Here is an 18,859-nt window from a genome sequence, read left to right as displayed (position 1 = left end):
ACACACACACACAATGACAGATACACACACAATGACAGATACACACACACACACACACACACACACACAATGACAGATAAACACACTTTTTTCTTTCTCTCTCTTTATCTCGCTCTGTGCCTGTCCCATAACCCCCAGTAGTTATCACCTAACATAATGAACAGACCATGCTAAAAGTGTTCGGAGAATATTTTCAGGAATGAAAAAAAACGTTTTTTATACGGTCTCATATGACTGATAACACTCTCTCTATCTCTCTCTCTTACTCACGCTCTCTATCTCTCCTCATCTCTCCACATCTGCAACAGCAGTTAGACACTTATTAGACAGAGACATGCACTCATCAAGTCTGGAACAGCATTCATAGACTTGAAGAGTACATGTCTCTGTCTTATAAGTGTCTAACTGCTGAGAGCTACAGTATAGGCAGAATCTCTCACTGCATTACAGTACGTTCAGAGAGAGCTACAGTATAGGCAGAATATCTCACTGCATTACAGTACGTTCAGAGAGAGCTACAGTATAGGCAGAATCTCTCACTGCATTACAGTACGTTCAGAGAGAGCTACAGTATAGGCAGAATCTCTCACTGCATTACAGTACGTTCAGAGAGAGCTACAGTATAGGCAGAATCTCTCACTGCATTACAGTACGTTCAGAGAGAGCTACAGTAAAGGCAGAATCTCTCACTGCATTACAGTACGTTCAGAGAGAGCTACAGTATAGGCAGAATCTCTCACTGCATTACAGTACGTTCAGAGAGAGCTACAGTATAGGCAGAATCTCTCACTGCATTACAGTACGTTCAGAGAGAGCTACAGTATAGGCAGAATCTCTCACTGCATTACAGTACGTTCAGAGAGAGCTACAGTATAGGCAGAATCTCTCACTGCATTACAGTACGTTCAGAGAGAGCTACAGTATAGGCAGCTAGTACAGTAAGTACATTCTTCTCTATGATCATGTGTGAACTGGAGTTGATGAGTGCTGTTTTAATCTGTTGATCCTGGCACTAGAACTGACCCAAAGAGATCTCTCCCTCTCTCTCTCTCTCTCTCTCTCTCTATCTATCTCTCTCTCTCTCTGCAGCATGTCCAGTGGGGTACTTTAAGTCGGTGTTGGGTTCGGTTCCGTGTTCAGCGTGTCCGTCTAACAGCAGAACCAGTCAGGAGGGATCGCGTGTGTGTGAGTGTCGCAGCGGCTTCTACAGAGCACCCGCCGACGTCAACTCCTCCGCCTGCACAAGTGAGCTATTTGTGTGTGTGTGTGTGTGTGTGTGTGTGTGTGTGTGTGTGTGTGGGTGTGGGTGTGTGTGTGTGTGTGTGTGGGTGTGGGTGTGGGTGTGTGTGTGTGTGTGTGTGTGTGTGTGTGTGTGTGTGTGTGTGTGTGTGTGTGAATCAGATTAGCTACATGCACTAGCAGCATTATGTAACAAATAGATCTGTCTGATTAAAAAGCTAACATATATATTTAGTCATTTAGCCGATGCTTTTACCCAGAGATAAGTATCTACTTCAGCACATATAATATGTACAGTGCCTTCAGAAAGTATTCACACCTCCTGACTTATTCCACATTTTGTTGTGTTTCAACCTGAATTCTAAATGGATTCCATAGATCTTTTCTCTCACCCATCTATACACAGTACCCCATAACGACAAAGTGAATTTTTGTAAATGTAATGAAAATGAAATACAGAAATATCTCATTTACATAAGTATTTCAACCCCTGAGTGATGCATGTTAGAAACACATTTGGCAGCGATTACAGCGATTACAGATTACAGCGATTACAGCTGATTACAGATTACAGCTGATTACATCTGATTACAGATTACAGCTGATTACAGATGAGTCTTTGCCCACCTGGATTGTACAATATTTGTACATTATTCTTTTTTTAATTCTTCAAGCGCTGTCAAGTTTGTTGATTATTGCTAGACAGACATTTTCAAGTCTTACCATAGATTTTCAAGCCGATTTAAGTCAAAACTGTAACTAGGCCACTCAGGAACGTTCACTGTGTTCTTGGTAAGCAACTCCAGTGTTAGAAACACCTTCCTAATATTGAGTTGAACCCCCCTTTGCCCTCAGAACAGCCTCAATTCATCGGGGTATGGACTCCACAAGGTGTTGAAAGAGTTCCACAGGGATGCTGGCCCATGTTGACTCCAATGCTTCCCACAGTCGTCATGTTGGCTGGATATTATTGGGTGGTGGACCATTGTTGATACACACGGGAAACTGTTAAAGTGTGAAAAAACCCAGCAGCGTTGCAGTTCTTGAAAAACTACAACCGGTACGCCTGGCACCTACTACCATACCCCGTTCAAAGGCACTTAAATCTTTTGTCTTGCCCATTCACCCTCTGAATGGCACACATACACAATCCATGCATCAATTGTTTCAAGGCTTAAAAATCCTTCTTTACACTGATTGAAGTGGATTTAACAAGTGACATCAGTGATGTGTTGGATTTGCCCCAAACATAACACTTTGTATTCAGGACATAAAGTTAATTTTTTTGCAGTATTTTGGAATATTTCTATTCTGTACAGGCTTCCTTCTTTTCACTCTGTCAATTAGATTAGAATTGTGGAGTAACTACAATGTTGTTGATCCATCCTCTGTTTTTTCCTGTCACAGCAGGGGCGAAAATCTGATATCCACTTTGGAGGGGACAATTACATGAAATTTTCTCAAGAGCAATTCCTGAGGGGGACACCAAAAGTAGTGCTGTAACACATAACCTACATTGTAATATGGTAAATGTATATTGAGGAACCAAAGAAATAAGGTGTTTGCCATACTCCTAACTACCCAAAACTACACAACTAATCACAACAGCAATACCATTGCCTTTAACAAATCTTAGTTCAGTCACCAGTTTAAGTTGAGAGTGGGGGTATCCATGGCATTTTCCAATTATGTTCCTATTTTATAAGTAAAAAAAATGGAGAACCTTTCATAATGTTGCCAAACAAAGACTCAACAAACTTACCTGAGACTCCCTGTTTCTGCCAGTCTGTCCCTGCATATCTGTCCCCAACTCTGCTGTCTGTGTGCCATCTGTTGCCTGCTCTGCCTAATGACATCATTGTGAAACATTTCCATTAGAATTTCATTTCTTTCTTATGAACATTTTATCAACTAGTCTTTGAGATATTAGGCTACTAGGGTTCTTACTATGCGTTTTGGTGTATTGAAAAATACTCCGTCTTTTATTTTTCTGCCATTTTTCTACATGGCTGGCTGGCTGGCTACACACACAGTGTGTAGGTTATTTACAGTAGGAGATGGGCTTCTATCATCTTCAATCATTCTATATGGGCTTCGATCTAAAAGGTAGCTAGCAAATGTGAAACGGATTAAAATGACAAGAGTTGACAGCTGTATGAGTTCACCATTTACACAACATATGCTGCAACTTTTTGTAATTTTAATAGTTTGTTTCATATTGGCTGGCTTCCAACAATAGCTGAATTTGCAAAGCTAGCGAGCACCAATTCAGTTTCAGTGGTGTTTGCTATAATCTTTGCTACCCGGGTTAAATAAAGGTGAAATAAAATAAATAAATAAAAGTTCTCTTGCGACAATTTAGCTTTTGCAACGAGACCATTAAATATATTTAAGACAATGGTAGAAGAGAGTGTAGTTCTGTTCAGTTTGGACTTCAGTTTATCGCTAACCTTATCACAGGGACTTTGAAGCACTAACTTACATCATCTGCATGCTGATTCCATCTTTGACGACGCCACATAAATGGAATAGGTACTAGCTAGCTTAATAGTTAATATTTGCGCGCTAGCTCTGCATATTCAGCTAGTGTGTGTGTGCGCGATTGACTGGATGAACCTCATGGCAGTTACGTAGCAAGCTAAGGAACTGGCAGTGGATCAAACCATTGTGAGGCAAAGGGCGGGGGGGTCGCAATCTTTTGAAACTTAAAAACGCGCTATTAAGTGTCTATAATCAGCACAATTGCTTTCATTGCGTATTATTAATATTATTTCAATTACATAGTTATGTTTCAGTGATATTGGGGGGGACAAATCATATTTTTCCCAGGGTGGGGGGGTCGTGTGCCCCCCGTCCCCCCCGGGATTTCCGCCCCTGTGTCACAGCCATTAAACTCTAACTGTTGTAAAGTCACCATTGGCCTCATGGTAAAAATCCCTGAGTGGTTTCTTTCTTCTCTGGCAGCTGAGTTAGGGAAGGACGCCTGTATTTTGGAAGTGTAATTAATAACTTCACCATGCTCATAGGAATATTCAATGTCTGCTTTTTTATTTTTACCCATCTACCAATAGCTGCACTTCTTTGCGTGGCATTGGAAAACCTCCCTGGTCTTTGTGGTTGAATCTGTGTTTGAAATTCACTGCTCGACTGAGGGACCTTACAGATAATTGTATGTATAGGGTACAGTGATGAGGTAGTCATTTAGAAATCATGATAAACACTATTATTGCTCACAGAGTCCATGCAACTTATGTGACTTGTTAAGCAAACTTTTTACTCCTGAACTTACTTAGGCTTGCAATAACAAAGGGGTTGAATATTTATTGACGCAAGACATTTCAGCTTTTCATTTTGTATTAATTTGTAAAAATGTCTAAAATCATAATTCAACTTTGACATTATGGGCTATTGTGTATAAGGCATTTGACTCAATTGTATCTATTTTAAATTCAGGCTGAAACACAACAACATGTGGAAAAGGTCAGGGGTGATGTCACAGCTGTCGTGGAAGAGAGAATGGGACCAAGGCGCAGCGGGTTGCGTCCTCAACATATTTATTTATAATAAATGCAAATACCACGGAAAAACAATAAACAAACTAACGACAGGAACAGAGAAGCAGGCTCAACAAAAGCAGTGCTATCAAACAACTACCCACAAGTGACAAACAAAAACACACACCTATTTATAGGACTCCCAATCAGAGGCAACTAGAAACACCTGCCTCCAATTGAGAGTCCAGCACCCAACCTACACATAGAAAACTATCCTAGAACATACACATAGAAATACAAACATAGACCAGTGACCAAAAAACCCCATAATACATAAATAAAGTACCCTCTGCCACGTCCTGACCAAACTACAATAACACAATATCCTCTATACTGGTCAGGATGTGACAGTTCCCCCCCCCCCAAAGGTGCAGACCCCGGATGCACCTACACAAAACACAGAGAACCCCCAAAACAAACAGAAAAATCCCCCCTAAACTAGAGGGAGGGAAGGGAGGGTGGCTACACCCCCCCCTCCCCAACCCACCTATATTGGAGGCGGCTCAGGTGCGGGACGTGGACTCCGCTCCACCCTCGACGTCGCCCACTTAGGTGGTGCCCCTGGCCGTGCCGGAGGACTGGTGGGCGATCCTGACTTCGCCCGGCTGGCGGGCGATTCTTGCTGCGCCCGGCTGGCGGGCGTCTCTGGCTGCGCCCGGCTGGCGGGCGACCCTTGCTGCGCCCGGCTGGCGGCGGCTCTGGCAGATCCGGACAGGCGGGCCGCTCTGGCAGCTCCTGACTGGCGGGCGGCTCTGGCAGCTCCTGACTGGCGGGCGGCTCTGGCAGCTCCTGACTGGCGGGCAGCTCTGGCAGCTCCTGACTGGCGGGCGGCTCTGGCAGCTCCTGACTGGCGGGTGGCTCTGGCGGCACCAGACTGGTGAGGCTGGGCTGACGCACTAGAAGCCTGATGCGTGGGGCTGGTACTGGACGTGCCAGCCTGGAGACACGCACCTCAGGGCTAGTGCGGGGAGCGGGAACAGGCCGAGTCGGACTGGGTTGACGCACTAGAAGCCTGATGCGTGGGGCTGGTACTGGACGTGCCAGCCTGGAGACACGCACCTCAGGGCTAGTGCGGGGAGCGGGAACAGGCCGAGTCGGACTGGGTTGACGCACTAGAAGCCTGATGCGTGGGGCTGGTACTGGGCGTGCCAGCCTGGAGACACGCACCTCAAGGCTAGTGCGTGTAGCGGGAAACACTGGACCGTAGAGGCGCACTGGCGGTCTCGAGCGCAGGGCTGGCATCACCCCTACTGGCTGGATGCCCACTTTCCCCTGGCACATGCGGGGCGCTGGTACTGCGCGTACCGGCCTGAAAATACCCGGCCTCGCCACAGCACCCATCACCCCAAAGCACGGGACCTGTCCAGTTTGTCTCTGCCCAAAAAGGGTACGGGGAGCTGGCCTGGGGCTCCATCCTCGCCCCGCCAAACTGCCCTTGTGCCCCCCCAAAAAAAATTATTGGGGCTGCCTCTCGGGCTCCCTTGCCAGCGCGTACATAGCCTCATAACGCCGCCTCTCAGCCTTCGCCTCCTCGATCTCCTCCCATGGGCGACGGTATTCCCCAGCCTGATGCCAAGGTCCAGCCCCGTCCAGAATCTCCTCCCAAGTCCATTCTTCGCCATAGTCCATGTAGTTAGTGACCTGCTCCTTCTTCCGCTGCTTGGTCCTGTTGTGGTGGGTAGTTCTGTCACAGCTGTCGTGGAAGAGAGAAGGGGACCAAGGCGCAGCGGGTTGTGTCCTCAACATATTTATTTATAATAAATGCGAACACCACGGAAAAACAATAAACAAACTAACGACAGGAACAGAGAAGCAGGCTCAACAAAAGCAGTGCTATCAAACAACTACCCACAAGTGACAAAAACACACACCTATTTATAGGACTCCCAATCAGAGGCAACTAGAAACACCTGCCTCCAATTGAGAGTCCAGCACCCAACCTACACATAGAAAACTATTCTAGAACATACACATAGAAATACAAACATAGACCAGTGACCAAAAAACCCCGTAATACATAAATAAACTACCCTCTGCCACGTCCTGACCAAACTACAATAACACAATATCCTCTATACTGGTCAGGACGTGACAGGTGAACTTTCTGAAGGGACTCATCTCTCTAATTCAGCATTTTCTTTCCTTCTCTATTCCTCCCTCCCTTACTCTCTCTCCTTCTTTCCCTCTTTCTCCATCCCTTACTCTCTCTCCTTCCTTCCCTTCTTATACATCTCTCTCTTCCTCTCTTCCTAGATTACATTTAAATGATTAGATTATTGTTCACTAACATATATTCTGCCTTACTTTCTAAGCCCCATTTGTCTCCCCAGTCCCCATCCCTCTCTGTCTCTCTGACATCACTCATTCTCTCTATCTGTCCCTGAGATATGATCATGTGTCAACTGGAGTTGATGAGTGCTGTTTTAATGTGCTGATCCTGGCACTAACCAAAGAGGTTCAAAATGTTTCATCTCTCACTCCCCCCCTCTATATATCTCTCTCTCCCCCCTCCAGGCTCTCCCTCTGCTCCGACCTCTGTCTCCTGGGAGTATGAGAGTGGTGATGGTGGGGTGTCTCTGCGCTGGCGCCCTCCAGTGGACATGGGGGGTCGTAGCGAGGTGTGGTACGGGGTGGTGTGTAGGATCTGTCCCTCGGCCACCTTCGCCGCCCCGGGGGCGTGCTCCTGGTGTGGAGAGGCGGTCACCTTCACCCCATCCCAGACTGGCATCAAGCAGACCAAGGTCACCCTCAATAACCTGCTCACCAGAGTCACCTACCTTATACAGGTATGACTACAACTCCCATGAGCACTAGATTTACATGCCTCTTAGAGGTAAGACTATAACTCCCATGAGTACGAGAGTTAACTATTTCATACAGGTAGAACTAAAACTTCCCTGATCACCTACCCCATATAGACACTACATTTCCCGTCACCTACCTCATACAGGTATAAAACTTGTGCATTAGAGTCACCTACCTCATATAGATACTGGATTAAATGTACATCCACTTACTTAGTTAACCTAACCTTGTCTTACTTTTTTCTGCTGTTGATTGACAGGTGCAAGCGGTCAATGATGTCTCAGCTCTGAGTCCTTTCCCACCTCAATTCACCAGCATCAATTTCACTACTAGCCAATCAGGTGAGAGCATGAGTCAGGCTTAAAGGGCCCTTCTGCCACTTTTCATCTCCAGCACCAAACCAGTGTCTACATACGTGAAATCAGTGCATTTCTATGATCTGTGGTTAAAAAGCTTCTCTGTAACATCACACTGTAGGATTAAAAGTAATTTTCAAATCCTTCAAGAAGTTTCTAGTCTTGCTCCCCACGTCACCGTGAATCTCATAGTGTTTGAAAATCACTTTTTTTGTTGTAACTTTTGATGATGTCATCGGGTAGAACTTTTTAGCTTCATATTTTTTCAACAAAACTTAGTAATGCGCCGTTTTCACATATGTTGACACTGCTATTGTACTGGAGATAATGAACATGAGAATGAAAGTGGTGAAGTTGCCCTTTAAGGAGTGTGACAAGAGAGTAAAGGAATAAACTTTCAGTTTGTTCTTTTTATGTGTGTGTGTGTGTGTGTGTGTGTGTGTGTGTGTGTGTGTGTGTGTGTGTGTGTGTGTGTGTGTGTGTGTGTGTGTGTGTGTGTGTGTGTGTGTGTACTTCATGTCTGTCTGTCAGTCTACATCAGTTTCTATGAGTATGAGTCTCTATCTCTCTCTCTTTTCTGCTCTCCATCTTTTCCGGTCCTGCTCTCTGGACTCGATATCCTGTCAGCTCACATTATGCTCAGAAGAGCGATATAGAGAGGGACAGAGAGAGAGGGAGAGAGTTTACAGACAGACAGTTTAGACAGGCCGTTTATAGACAGACAGTTTATAGACAGACAGAGAGAAACTTGTAACTTTTTATTTAGCTATTTTCCTCCTTTTGAAAATAAAGAATTTCTTATAGCCAATTAGATTTGAACAAATAACATTTTGAAGCCCCCATACGGGCAGAGATCTGCTAATAATAATGGTATTATTAGGTTGTTATAACCTCTGTTTGTGTTGCCTTCTGTGAGTTAGAGAAAGCATTTGGGGTTGTGAAATGACAGGAATTCTAATAGATATGACCATTGTAAGCACAGAGTCATACTGGGCCTGTTCGCAGCCGTGGTGGCACAGCTAAGTCTGGCAGGCAAGTCCATACCACAGATAGAACAATGAGACAAGTCCATACCACAGATAGAACAATGAGACAAGTCCATACCACAGATAGAACAATGAGACAAGTCCATACCACAGATAGAACAATGAGACAAGTCCATACCACAGATAGAACAATGAGACAAGTCCATACCACAGATAGAACAATGAGACAAGTCCATACCACAGATAGAACAATGAGACAAGTCCATACCACAGATAGAACAATGAGACAAGTCCATACCACAGATAGAACAATGAGACAGATGTTTCAATGGATGTATAAATGTGAAGCATCTGGTTGGCGTTTCAACTCACTACCAAATATGGTGATGAGAGTAAGCCCAGTGGCCAACATTCTGATCATTTTCTCATTGATTAAACATTTGATCTCCATACAGTTATCTGTTTCCAAAACTATAATCTGTAACAAACAGAGTGGACTGTGTTTTTTATACTTTACCCTTTGCCAACGTTTCTAAAAATGGAGTGCGAGGGCTAGTTGAGTTATTGCAGACGGGCACTTCATAGTAGGCGTTCTAACGGAAATATGCAAATTAATGTATTTATTTATTTATTTAATTTATTATTTAACTAGGCAAGTCAGTTAACAACAAATTCTTATTTACAATGACGGCCTACCAAAAGGCAAAGACCTCCTGTGGGGACGGGGACGGGGATGGGGACGGGGGCAGGGACGGGGACAGGGACGGGGACTAGGACGGGGACGGGACGGGACGGGGACGGGGGCTGGGATGAAAATAAATAAATAACATATAAATATAGGACAAAACACACATCATGACAAGAGAGACAACACAACACTACATAAAGAGAGACCTAAGACAACAACATAGCAAGGCAGCAACACATGACAACACAGCATGGTAGCAACACAACATGACAACAACATGGTAGCAACACAACATGGTAGCAACACAACATGACAACAACATGGTAGCAACACAACATGGTAGCAACACAACATGGTAGAAGGAGAAAAAGGCTAGAACGCTCCAATAGGATCTCACTAGCTTGTGCTTAGCTCTGCCCACCTCCTTGCTTGTTCTTCCCACTATGATTCATTTTCTCCCATTGGAAACGACAGGCTCTGGGCTATCTTGGGTCAGTTACACAAATCTTTGGCCATACACACTCTACAGAGCTGGCTCTTTCACTAGTCTGTGTCATGCTGCCCCCATCTGGTCAATACAGAATTGACATGATCTGGCAAGGCCAGCTTGTGTTCTCCCTCCTGTTCCTCTTTCTTCCTCCCTCTTTCTTTACAAAACTCATACATCTCTCTCACCGTCTCTCTCTCTCTCTCCCAGTGCCCTCTCCGGTCCCTAGCCTGCACCAGTTAAGTCGAGCCCCAGACTCCATCACACTGTCCTGGCCACAGCCTGACAGACCCAATGGAGACATACTGGAGTACCAGCTCAGATACTATGACAAGGTATAGGCTACACACACATGCACGCACATATGCATGTAGACACAAGTACATACACCCAGAGACTGAACCATTCTCTCTCTCTCCCTCCCTCCCCCTCTCTCCCAGGGTTCAGATGAGGACAGTGCAGTGAGTGTGTTCAGTGAGACCAACACAGTGACCGTCAACTCTCTGGCTCCTGGCTCCATCTACGCCTTCCAGATCAGGGCCCGCAACGAGAGGGGCTATGGCCCCTACAGTCATACTATCTACTTCACTACATTGGCCCTGGGTAACTCACACACAAACACACAAATGCACACGCCACACACACACTCACATACACACACAGTCAAACACACCCTCTAAATCTTTCTCTGTTTCTCACTTTTTCTTTCTCAGAGGGGAGTTCTAAGCAGATCCAGAATCGGCTCCCTCTATTGGTCGGTTCTGTGATGGGCGGGGCAGCCTTCCTCCTGGTCGTTGTGGCGATAGTGGTTGTTTTTGTGTTCCGCAGGTGAGTGGGTCCTTAACTCCTATCCACACATACATGATCATGTCACACTCATGTCACACACACACACAGTTGAATGTTCTGAAACACTGGTTTGTTGTGTCTCTACTCAGTAAGAGGAGGGAGAGCCCCTACAGTGACAGACTCCAGAGGTACATCAGCCACAAAGGTGAGTCAGCGTGTAGGATGACTACTATTATCATTCTGTCTGTAATATTCTCAGCTGCACATACAGTATATGCTACTTCTATGGTGTTGTTGACATGTTGGTGCAGAGGATGCCTCTGCACTGTGTTATAGAGGACAATGGAAGTAGTGACCGTGTCTAATTACCATCATAACCCCAAGGGCTTGTGGGAGAAAGAGGGGGTGAGGGGAGGGAAAGACAGAGAAGAAGAGAGAGTGACAGCATGAGACATCTGTAGAGAGACAGAGAGAAAAAGACATGGGAAATGAAAGGGAGAGGGAAAAGGAGGGAGAAAGATGAGGAGAGGAAGAAATACATGTTCTGCTTGTCCAAATGCAGCATGTTTTTATTGAGGGTGACATTATCCCTCTGGGCTCAGTGTTCTGCCATCATGCAGCATGTCACGCAGCATGGCTTGACCCAGACATGTCAAAGTCTAGGGCCAAATACTGTACATCAACACACTGTACAGGCCCTATTTTGTAATTGTACTGGTTCACTACAGCCATCCCTGCTCTGTGTGTTCCCTCTGGCAGGGGGGGTGAAGTACTACGTGGACCCTTCCACCTATGAGGACCCCAGTGAGGCGGTCAAGGAGTTTGCCCGTGAGATCGACCCCTCTCACCTCAAGATAGAAGAGGTGATTGGTGCAGGTAGGGGTCCTGGTTTGATCCATGCTTACAGGGATAGTTCTGTAAAAAGCTTGTCAGGTGTTTTCATAGCTCATAAGTTGGGCCAGGAGTCAAGCTGGGTCCAAACTCAACTCATAATATCTCTCTCTCTCTCTCTCCCACCCTTTCCCCCACCAGCCCAGTTTGGGGAGGTGTCTCGGGGGCGCTACCGGCCCCTGGGTCGTAGGGAGGTGCTGGTGGCGGTGAAGACGCTGCGCTGGGGCGTGACAGACAGAGAGAAGGCGGTGTTTATGACCGAGGCGGGGGTGCTGGGACAGTTTGACCACCCCAACGTGCTGAAGCTGGAGGGGGTGGTCACCCACAACCCACCAGAGAGGATCATCACTGAGTTCATGGAGAATGGACCACTGGATGCCTTCCTCAGGGTGAGAGCTACAACATCTACATCATGTTTGACCAAGAACTACAACTCCCATCTACAACATGTTCGACCAAGAACTACAACTCCCATCTACACCATGTTAGACTAAGAACTACAACTCACATCTACACCATGTTAGACTAAGAACTACGACTCACATCTACACAGTAACTAACTCCTCAGGGTGAGACTGATAGAACAGTACATCATATTACAATAACTGACCATAATCTATCTCTCTCTCTATCTCTCCATCTCTTTCACCCCCCAGGAGAATGAGGACCAGTTCAGTGTTCTCCAGCTGGTAGGGATGGTGAGGGGTGTTGGGGCTGGGATGAGGTACCTCTCTGAGAGGAACTTTGTCCACCGGGACCTGTCTGCCAGGAACGTGTTGGTCAACTCTAACCTGGTGTGTAAGGTGTCTGACTTTGGCCTGTCGCGCCTCATGAGGAGCCTGGACCACAACATGCCCACCTACACTGCCTCACTGGTACATGCTGCTGGGAAATTGAGTTTTCCTGTTGTTATGCTTTTGTGTTTCTTTAATGATGTTTAGTCTTGTATTTCCACTTTAAAAGACTACTTATGTTAATAGAATATCACAACATTCACATTCCTCAACCACTCACCCTTCTCTCTCCTCTCAGGGCAGTAAGATTCCGGTCAGGTGGACAGCCCCGGAGGCCTTCCAGCATCGGAAATTCAGCTCAGCTAGTGATGTCTGGAGCTTCGGAGTGCTCATGTGGGAAGTGATGTCATATGGCGAGCGGCCATACTGGGACATGAGCAATCAGGAGGTGAGTTGTGGGAGGGTTAAGTGAGAGCCAAACAGAGACTAAACACACTGACAGCTGAACAGAATGGTTAATCATCTCTAAGTCCCTCTGTACTGCTGGGACCTCTCTATATAGGGCAGCTTGTTAACATCCAGATGGTTACTAATACCCTTCCTCCTTCTTTCTCTCTCGCCCTCTCTCTCTCTCTGCCTCTCTCTCTCTCTCTCTGCCTCTCTCTCTCTCCCCCTCTCGCTCTCTCTCTTCTTGCTCTTCCTCCCTTCGCCACTCTCTCTCTCCCTTTGCCTCTCTGTCTCCCTCTCCCTGCCCCTGTCCCCCTTCTTTCTCCCCTCCCCTACCTCCTCTCTCTTCCCTCTCTATAATACAGGTAATGAAGGTGGTAGCAGACCAGTACCGTCTCCCAGCCCCCCATAACTGTCCTCCAGCGCTCCACTCCCTGATGCTGCAGTGTTGGCAGGCTGAGAGGGGCGACCGGCTAGGCTTCGACTCCCTCCTCTCCTCCCTGGACAGGCTCATACGACACCCTGCCTCCCTCAAGGCAGAGCATCCCCGGTGAGACTACACCTCCCATCTGCCTTTTCTTCCATATTTTACACAGCAGACGTAACGGATCACATTCACAAACAGTGACCTTAGGAGAGCATGTATTACGTTATCATGTAAATGTATTGAATCATTGCTATGTTAGGCCAATCATTTTCGATCTCGATCTTTCCCTCTCCAACTCAAGCTCCACCCAGCCACTGCTGAGCCCCACCCCCACAGACCTGTCATCAGTGGCGACGGTCAGTGAGTGGCTGACAGCGTTGAGGATGGACAGATATAAGGACCAGTTTGAGAGTGCACATCTGGACACACTGGACCGAGTCAGCAGGGTAACCATGGAGTGAGTCCTGGGCTTCCATTTCAATATCAATAAAGTTATTTTCATAAAATGCTAATCATGCTATTATAAGCAATTGATACTTTTCTGAACTCTCTCTCTCGTTCTCTCCTTCCCTCAGGGATGTGCAGAACCTGGGGGTGAACCTGTTGGGACACCAGAGGAAGATCACCAATGCAGCCCAGCAGCTCAGAACTCACCTCACCCAGGGCCAGGTGGAGGTCTAGAACCGACCTATCACCTGAGAGCTTCACAGGAAGTAACAGAGAGATGCACTATTGGAGCTGTAGTCCAAGGCAAAGCAAGATCTGGGAGGAGAGTTGCTGAGGAGGAACAGGAAGATTTGAAGGGGAAAAGTCTTAAAAAATGTGTTTTATTTCACTTGTTTGCTGTTGTTACCATTCTAACTCTCTCTTTGCCAGTCTTTACCTTGCTCTTCCTCCTCTCTTTTTCTCACAAATCCCACGTTGTCTCACTACTGTCCCTCCCTCTTTCACTCGTAAGTGTCACCACCCTCAATAAATGAAAACAGTGAAAATGTATTTTTTACCCAAACATAGGGATCTCCAGTCACAAGCAATTGCATAGACAATCAAAACTGATTTTACTGATTAATGTTGATATCATGAACACTGTTCATGATTATTTGTTAAGCTACATCACATCATCTGTACTGAAATCATAAAATGGCAACCCTTGTTGACTAAACATTAGCCAATGGTTTTTCCCATCAGTCACTAGCCTGGTCACTTTTATGGGGATTATTCCATTAGACTCAAGAAATGGGGTTGTAGTTTATGTCGTGGCAGAATGGAGTCACCCACCATTGAGCAGCACCCCCCTCTGTTTATATTTCACAGTTCACATTCCTTTTTTTATAGATAAAGTCACTGGGTCATTTGAGCATTGTGAATGTGAAATGGTTTAACTGGACTATGTGATCTGATTGCCCATCGAAGTAAGGAAGGCGATGTTATGCTTTGTGAGTATTTCGGGTCTGTTTGTGTTAATGTTCATGTGTGTGTGTGTGTGTGTGTGTGTGTGTGTGTGTGTGTGTGTGTGTGTGTGTGTGTGTGTGTGTGTGTGTGTGTGTGTGTGTGTGTGTGTGTGTGTGTGTGTGTGTGTGTGTGTGAGTACGCGCGTGCGTGAAGAAATCCCCATCAACTGAGGAGGGTCACCATTCTGTGTCGCTCCTCCTTGAACCGTCCGGCTAACAAAATCACACAGTTTCCCTGTAACAATAAATCCATAGCACTTACAGTACAATAAAACATATCAACATTTGTAACATGACAGTTTAATTCACACAGTAATATTAATTTCATCCGTTTCACATCTCCAATGGTTTCCACACTCCCAGGGTTCTGTGTTCTGTCCCTCCCTGGAGAAAGCCTCAGATGAGGTGTGTTTGACCCCTTTGATAGCCCACAGATTGTCAGCCATCCAGAACAGTGTCATAAATCGGGATTTTGTCATCACTCTGGACCTCGGCACCTACAAGTCTCCAGTCGCGAGCTTCACCTTCTCTCATTCTTCGATTGTGTGTGTGTGTGTGTGTGTGTGTGTGTGTGTGTGTGTGTGTGTGTGTGTGTGTGTGTGTGTGTGTGTGTGTGTGTGTGTGTGTGTGTGTGTGTGTGTGTGTGCACTTGAGTAAGTGTGTTTATTTTTATGTGTTCACCACTATTCCACTATTGTGCAAATTTGTAAAATAAAGAATATGATTTTATTTAAATCACTGCATTAAGCCTGTTATGTGTCTGACACATAAAAACTGTTTAATCACCAGGGGGCAGTAGCGATTTTAGCATGTCAATCTTGGTGGGACAAACTCAAAAACAAATTGCCAGCAAAGCCACTACACAACACTAAGCAATACATGAATTGCACTATAACGGTGAAAACTGTGCCCACAAACTGTTGGGGAACTGTTTCTTTTCAGCACCATGCAGGGAATCCTTACGCTTGTTACACCTGGCTATCAGCGGAGCCTTGTCTGGCAGCGAAACAGTTCATTCAGCCTCATTTACTGCCTTTTTAAAAAACATGGCTGTTATGGCTGACTTGCTTAAACAAATGAGGTTTCTACTGACAATTGAGATGTAGAACTATGGCATAAGGGAACGGTGAGCGGATAAGGGGCTATCCGTAATTTCGATTAAGACATTCATTAGCGAGCTAAGACGGACGTAGTCAATATAACCATTTTTTTAGCACTTTTAAAATGTACAGCGACAGAATTCAGAACATGGGCTATTCTTACAGTCAGAACCTTAGGATAAATAAATGGGGCATATAAGCAGACAATGAAAGCTCTTCCAATATTTGATGAAGACATTTCTCTAAAACAGGCTATAGGCTACATGTCCACCACCAAGTCAGAACAGTAGGCTAAGTTATGAGGGGAAAAGGGGCCCCATTATTAGGGTGAGTCACATGGGCTACTAACAACTCACTACACAACATACACTTAGTATTACTTTCTTAGCTACAGTATACATATCTCCCTGGCATATTACGTAATTTATGCAGCAGCATACAATACATTTTTGGACTCTGTTGTGCTGTGCTCACTTGAACAGGAAGGTGGCATGGCGGTCCTTCTTGTGGGCAAATTTTTTCATTAAGTTTTGTCATCAAAGTCTGGCATTCTTTGGATGCTTTCAAGACAACTTGGAATTCAGAAAAAACAAGGTCGAATCATGACGTCAGTGATCTTCAGGTTGGAGCTCTAGAAAGAGGCCAGAGTTCCCAACTTGGAATTCCCAGTTAGATGACCGCTCAAAATGTAGTTTTTGAGTTCCCAGTTGTGTTGAACTCACTGAAGTCTGATATTTCCCAGTTCCGAGTTTCCAGTTGTTTTGAACGTGGCAGAAGTCATGCTGGATTGACAACATGGTCAATGTATTCGATCTTTTCTGGCCCATGGTGTTGCGTGTGAATGTTTAAGCTTGGAAAAGATACCCTTAAACCCAGACTTGGACCACACACCCTCTCCACCGAATAGCAGGCAGGGAAGCAAAATAGTGATTGCTTTGCAACGCTTGCAGTTAGCCACTGATTCCTTCCAAACCACTCATTGTTGAATTTGAGATTTCCAACTTGTTGTGTAATGTTTATGTCGAATGGCCAATGAGCACCGATACGTTTTATCTATAATTTCTCTTCATATGACAAGGATTGAAAAGGATTTGCCAGTAGATTGTCGACATGTTTCATGATGATGACTGCTTGTCTAGCTTGCTACCTAAGATTTTGAAAGTATGATGTTGACATGATCAGTCCAATCAAAGCTACTGTAGATATAACGTGATTTTACAATTTTATCTGTGGCCAATGACCTTGAGCCTTCTTGGATGGGCACTTCTAAAGTAAATTTATGGCAGCACCCAAGGGGCTTGAAATTTCTAACTCTCCCTTTAGATTTCGCAGTGTCCCCATGAGTGACAGAACACTGAGCCCATCACGGTGCAACTAGAGAAGATTACCAACCCCTACGCTCTGTATTTTCCGCTAGCTGCCCCTCCACCACAGAAAGCACTGAGCTTGGCTGAAACACCTGTGTTTTGGAGCTGCCTTACTCAAGAAAGCAAAAAAGAGACCATGTTTGAATGCACGGAGCACTCGAAGGGTGAGAGCCCAGTGGCCTTGCAAGGAAGGGTGTTCCCGAGCGGTCTGAATACTGAAATGTCACATTTCTCCAGTAGACTATTTAATTTATAAACATAATACATTATACATATATCATGCCATTGCAGAATACATTCCTCACCTTTTCTGGCCATGATGAGTTCATATTCCCGAAGCCATACAACAAATTCCCATGAGCATCATTAATTGGGCCAATTAGATAGGCTATTACAGTTGAAGTCGGAAGTTTACATACACCTAAGCCAAATACATTTAAACTCAGTTTTTCACAATTCCTGAGATTTAATCCTTGTAAAAAATTCCCTGTCTTATGTCAGTTAGGATCACCAATTTATTTTAAGAATGGGAAATGTCAGAATAATTGTAGAGAGAATGATTGATTTCAGATTTTATTTCTTTCATCACATTCCCAGTGGGTCAGAAGTTTACATACACTCAATTAGTATTTGGGAGCGTTGCCTTTCAATTGTATAACTTGAGTCAAATGTTTCGGGTAGCCTTCCACAAGCTTCCCACAATAAGTTGGGTGAATTTTGTCCCATTCCTCCAGACAGATCTGGTGTAACTGAGTCAGATTTGTAGACCTCCTTGCTCGCACACGCTTTTCCAGTTCTGCCCAAAAATTTTCTATAGGATTGAGGTCAGGGCTTTGTGATGGCCACTCCAATACTTTGACTTTGTTGTCCTTAAGCCATTTTGCCACAACTTTGGAAGTATGCTTGGGGTCATTGACCATTTGGAAAACCTATTTGCGACCAAGCTTTAACTTCCTAACTTCGTCCTTCATGATGCCATCTATTTTATGAAGTGCACCAGTCTCTCATGCAGCAAAGCACCCCCACAACATGATGCTGCCACCCCCGTGCTTCACGGTTGGGATGGTGTTCTTCGGCTTGCAAGCCTCCCTCTTTTTCCTCCAAACATAACGATGGTCATTACGGCCAAACAATTCTATTTTTGTTTCATCAGACCAGAGGACATTTCTCCAAAAAGTACGTTCTTTGTCCCCATGGGCTTTTTTTGGCGGTTTTGGAGCAGTGGCTAATTCCTTGCTGAGTGGCCTTTCAGGTTATGTCAATATAGGACTCATTTTACTGTGGATACAGATACTTTTGTACTTGTTTCCTCCAGCATCTTCACAAGGTCCTTTTCTGTTGTTCTGGGATTGATTTGCACTTCTCGCACCAAAGTACGTTCATCTCTAGGAGACAGAACGCGTCTCCTTCCTGAGCGGTATGACGGCTGCGTGGTCCGATGGTGTTCATACTTGCGCACTATTGTTTGTACAGATGAGCGTGGTACCTTCAGGCGTTTGGAAATTGCTTCCAAGGATGAACAAAATTTGTGGAGGTCT

At 45.2% G+C, this 18,859-nt stretch overlaps 1 protein-coding gene across 2 annotated transcripts in view; it reads left to right on the top strand.

Moving 5' to 3' along the window:
- LOC106605839 (ephrin type-B receptor 5) overlaps positions 1-14,570 on the top strand; it is a 65,381-nt gene extending 50,811 nt beyond the window's left edge. Inside the window, exons 6-19 of one of the 2 annotated variants that reach the window (XM_045718781.1) lie at positions 1,090-1,245; positions 7,308-7,579; positions 7,858-7,939; positions 10,326-10,450; positions 10,556-10,718; positions 10,829-10,943; positions 11,054-11,109; positions 11,664-11,780; positions 11,937-12,184; positions 12,452-12,670; positions 12,828-12,977; positions 13,342-13,526; positions 13,705-13,860; positions 13,979-14,570. In XM_045718781.1, coding sequence (XP_045574737.1) covers positions 1,090-1,245; positions 7,308-7,579; positions 7,858-7,939; positions 10,326-10,450; positions 10,556-10,718; positions 10,829-10,943; positions 11,054-11,109; positions 11,664-11,780; positions 11,937-12,184; positions 12,452-12,670; positions 12,828-12,977; positions 13,342-13,526; positions 13,705-13,860; positions 13,979-14,084 — 2,150 coding nt within the window. In that variant the 3' untranslated portion in view covers positions 14,085-14,570. The remainder of the gene's footprint in view (positions 1-1,089; positions 1,246-7,307; positions 7,580-7,857; positions 7,940-10,325; positions 10,451-10,555; positions 10,719-10,828; positions 10,944-11,053; positions 11,110-11,663; positions 11,781-11,936; positions 12,185-12,451; positions 12,671-12,827; positions 12,978-13,341; positions 13,527-13,704; positions 13,861-13,978) is intronic. The other variant, XM_045718782.1, reaches the window with a different exon arrangement.
- The last annotated feature ends 4,289 nt before the right edge of the window (positions 14,571-18,859 follow it).

The sequence above is a fragment of the Salmo salar genome, chromosome ssa05 (assembly GCF_905237065.1).
Source record: "Salmo salar chromosome ssa05, Ssal_v3.1, whole genome shotgun sequence".
NCBI lineage: Eukaryota > Metazoa > Chordata > Actinopteri > Salmoniformes > Salmonidae > Salmo > Salmo salar.
The sequence above is the reverse complement of the archived record's forward strand: the minus strand, read 5'-3'. Positions and strand labels throughout refer to the sequence as shown.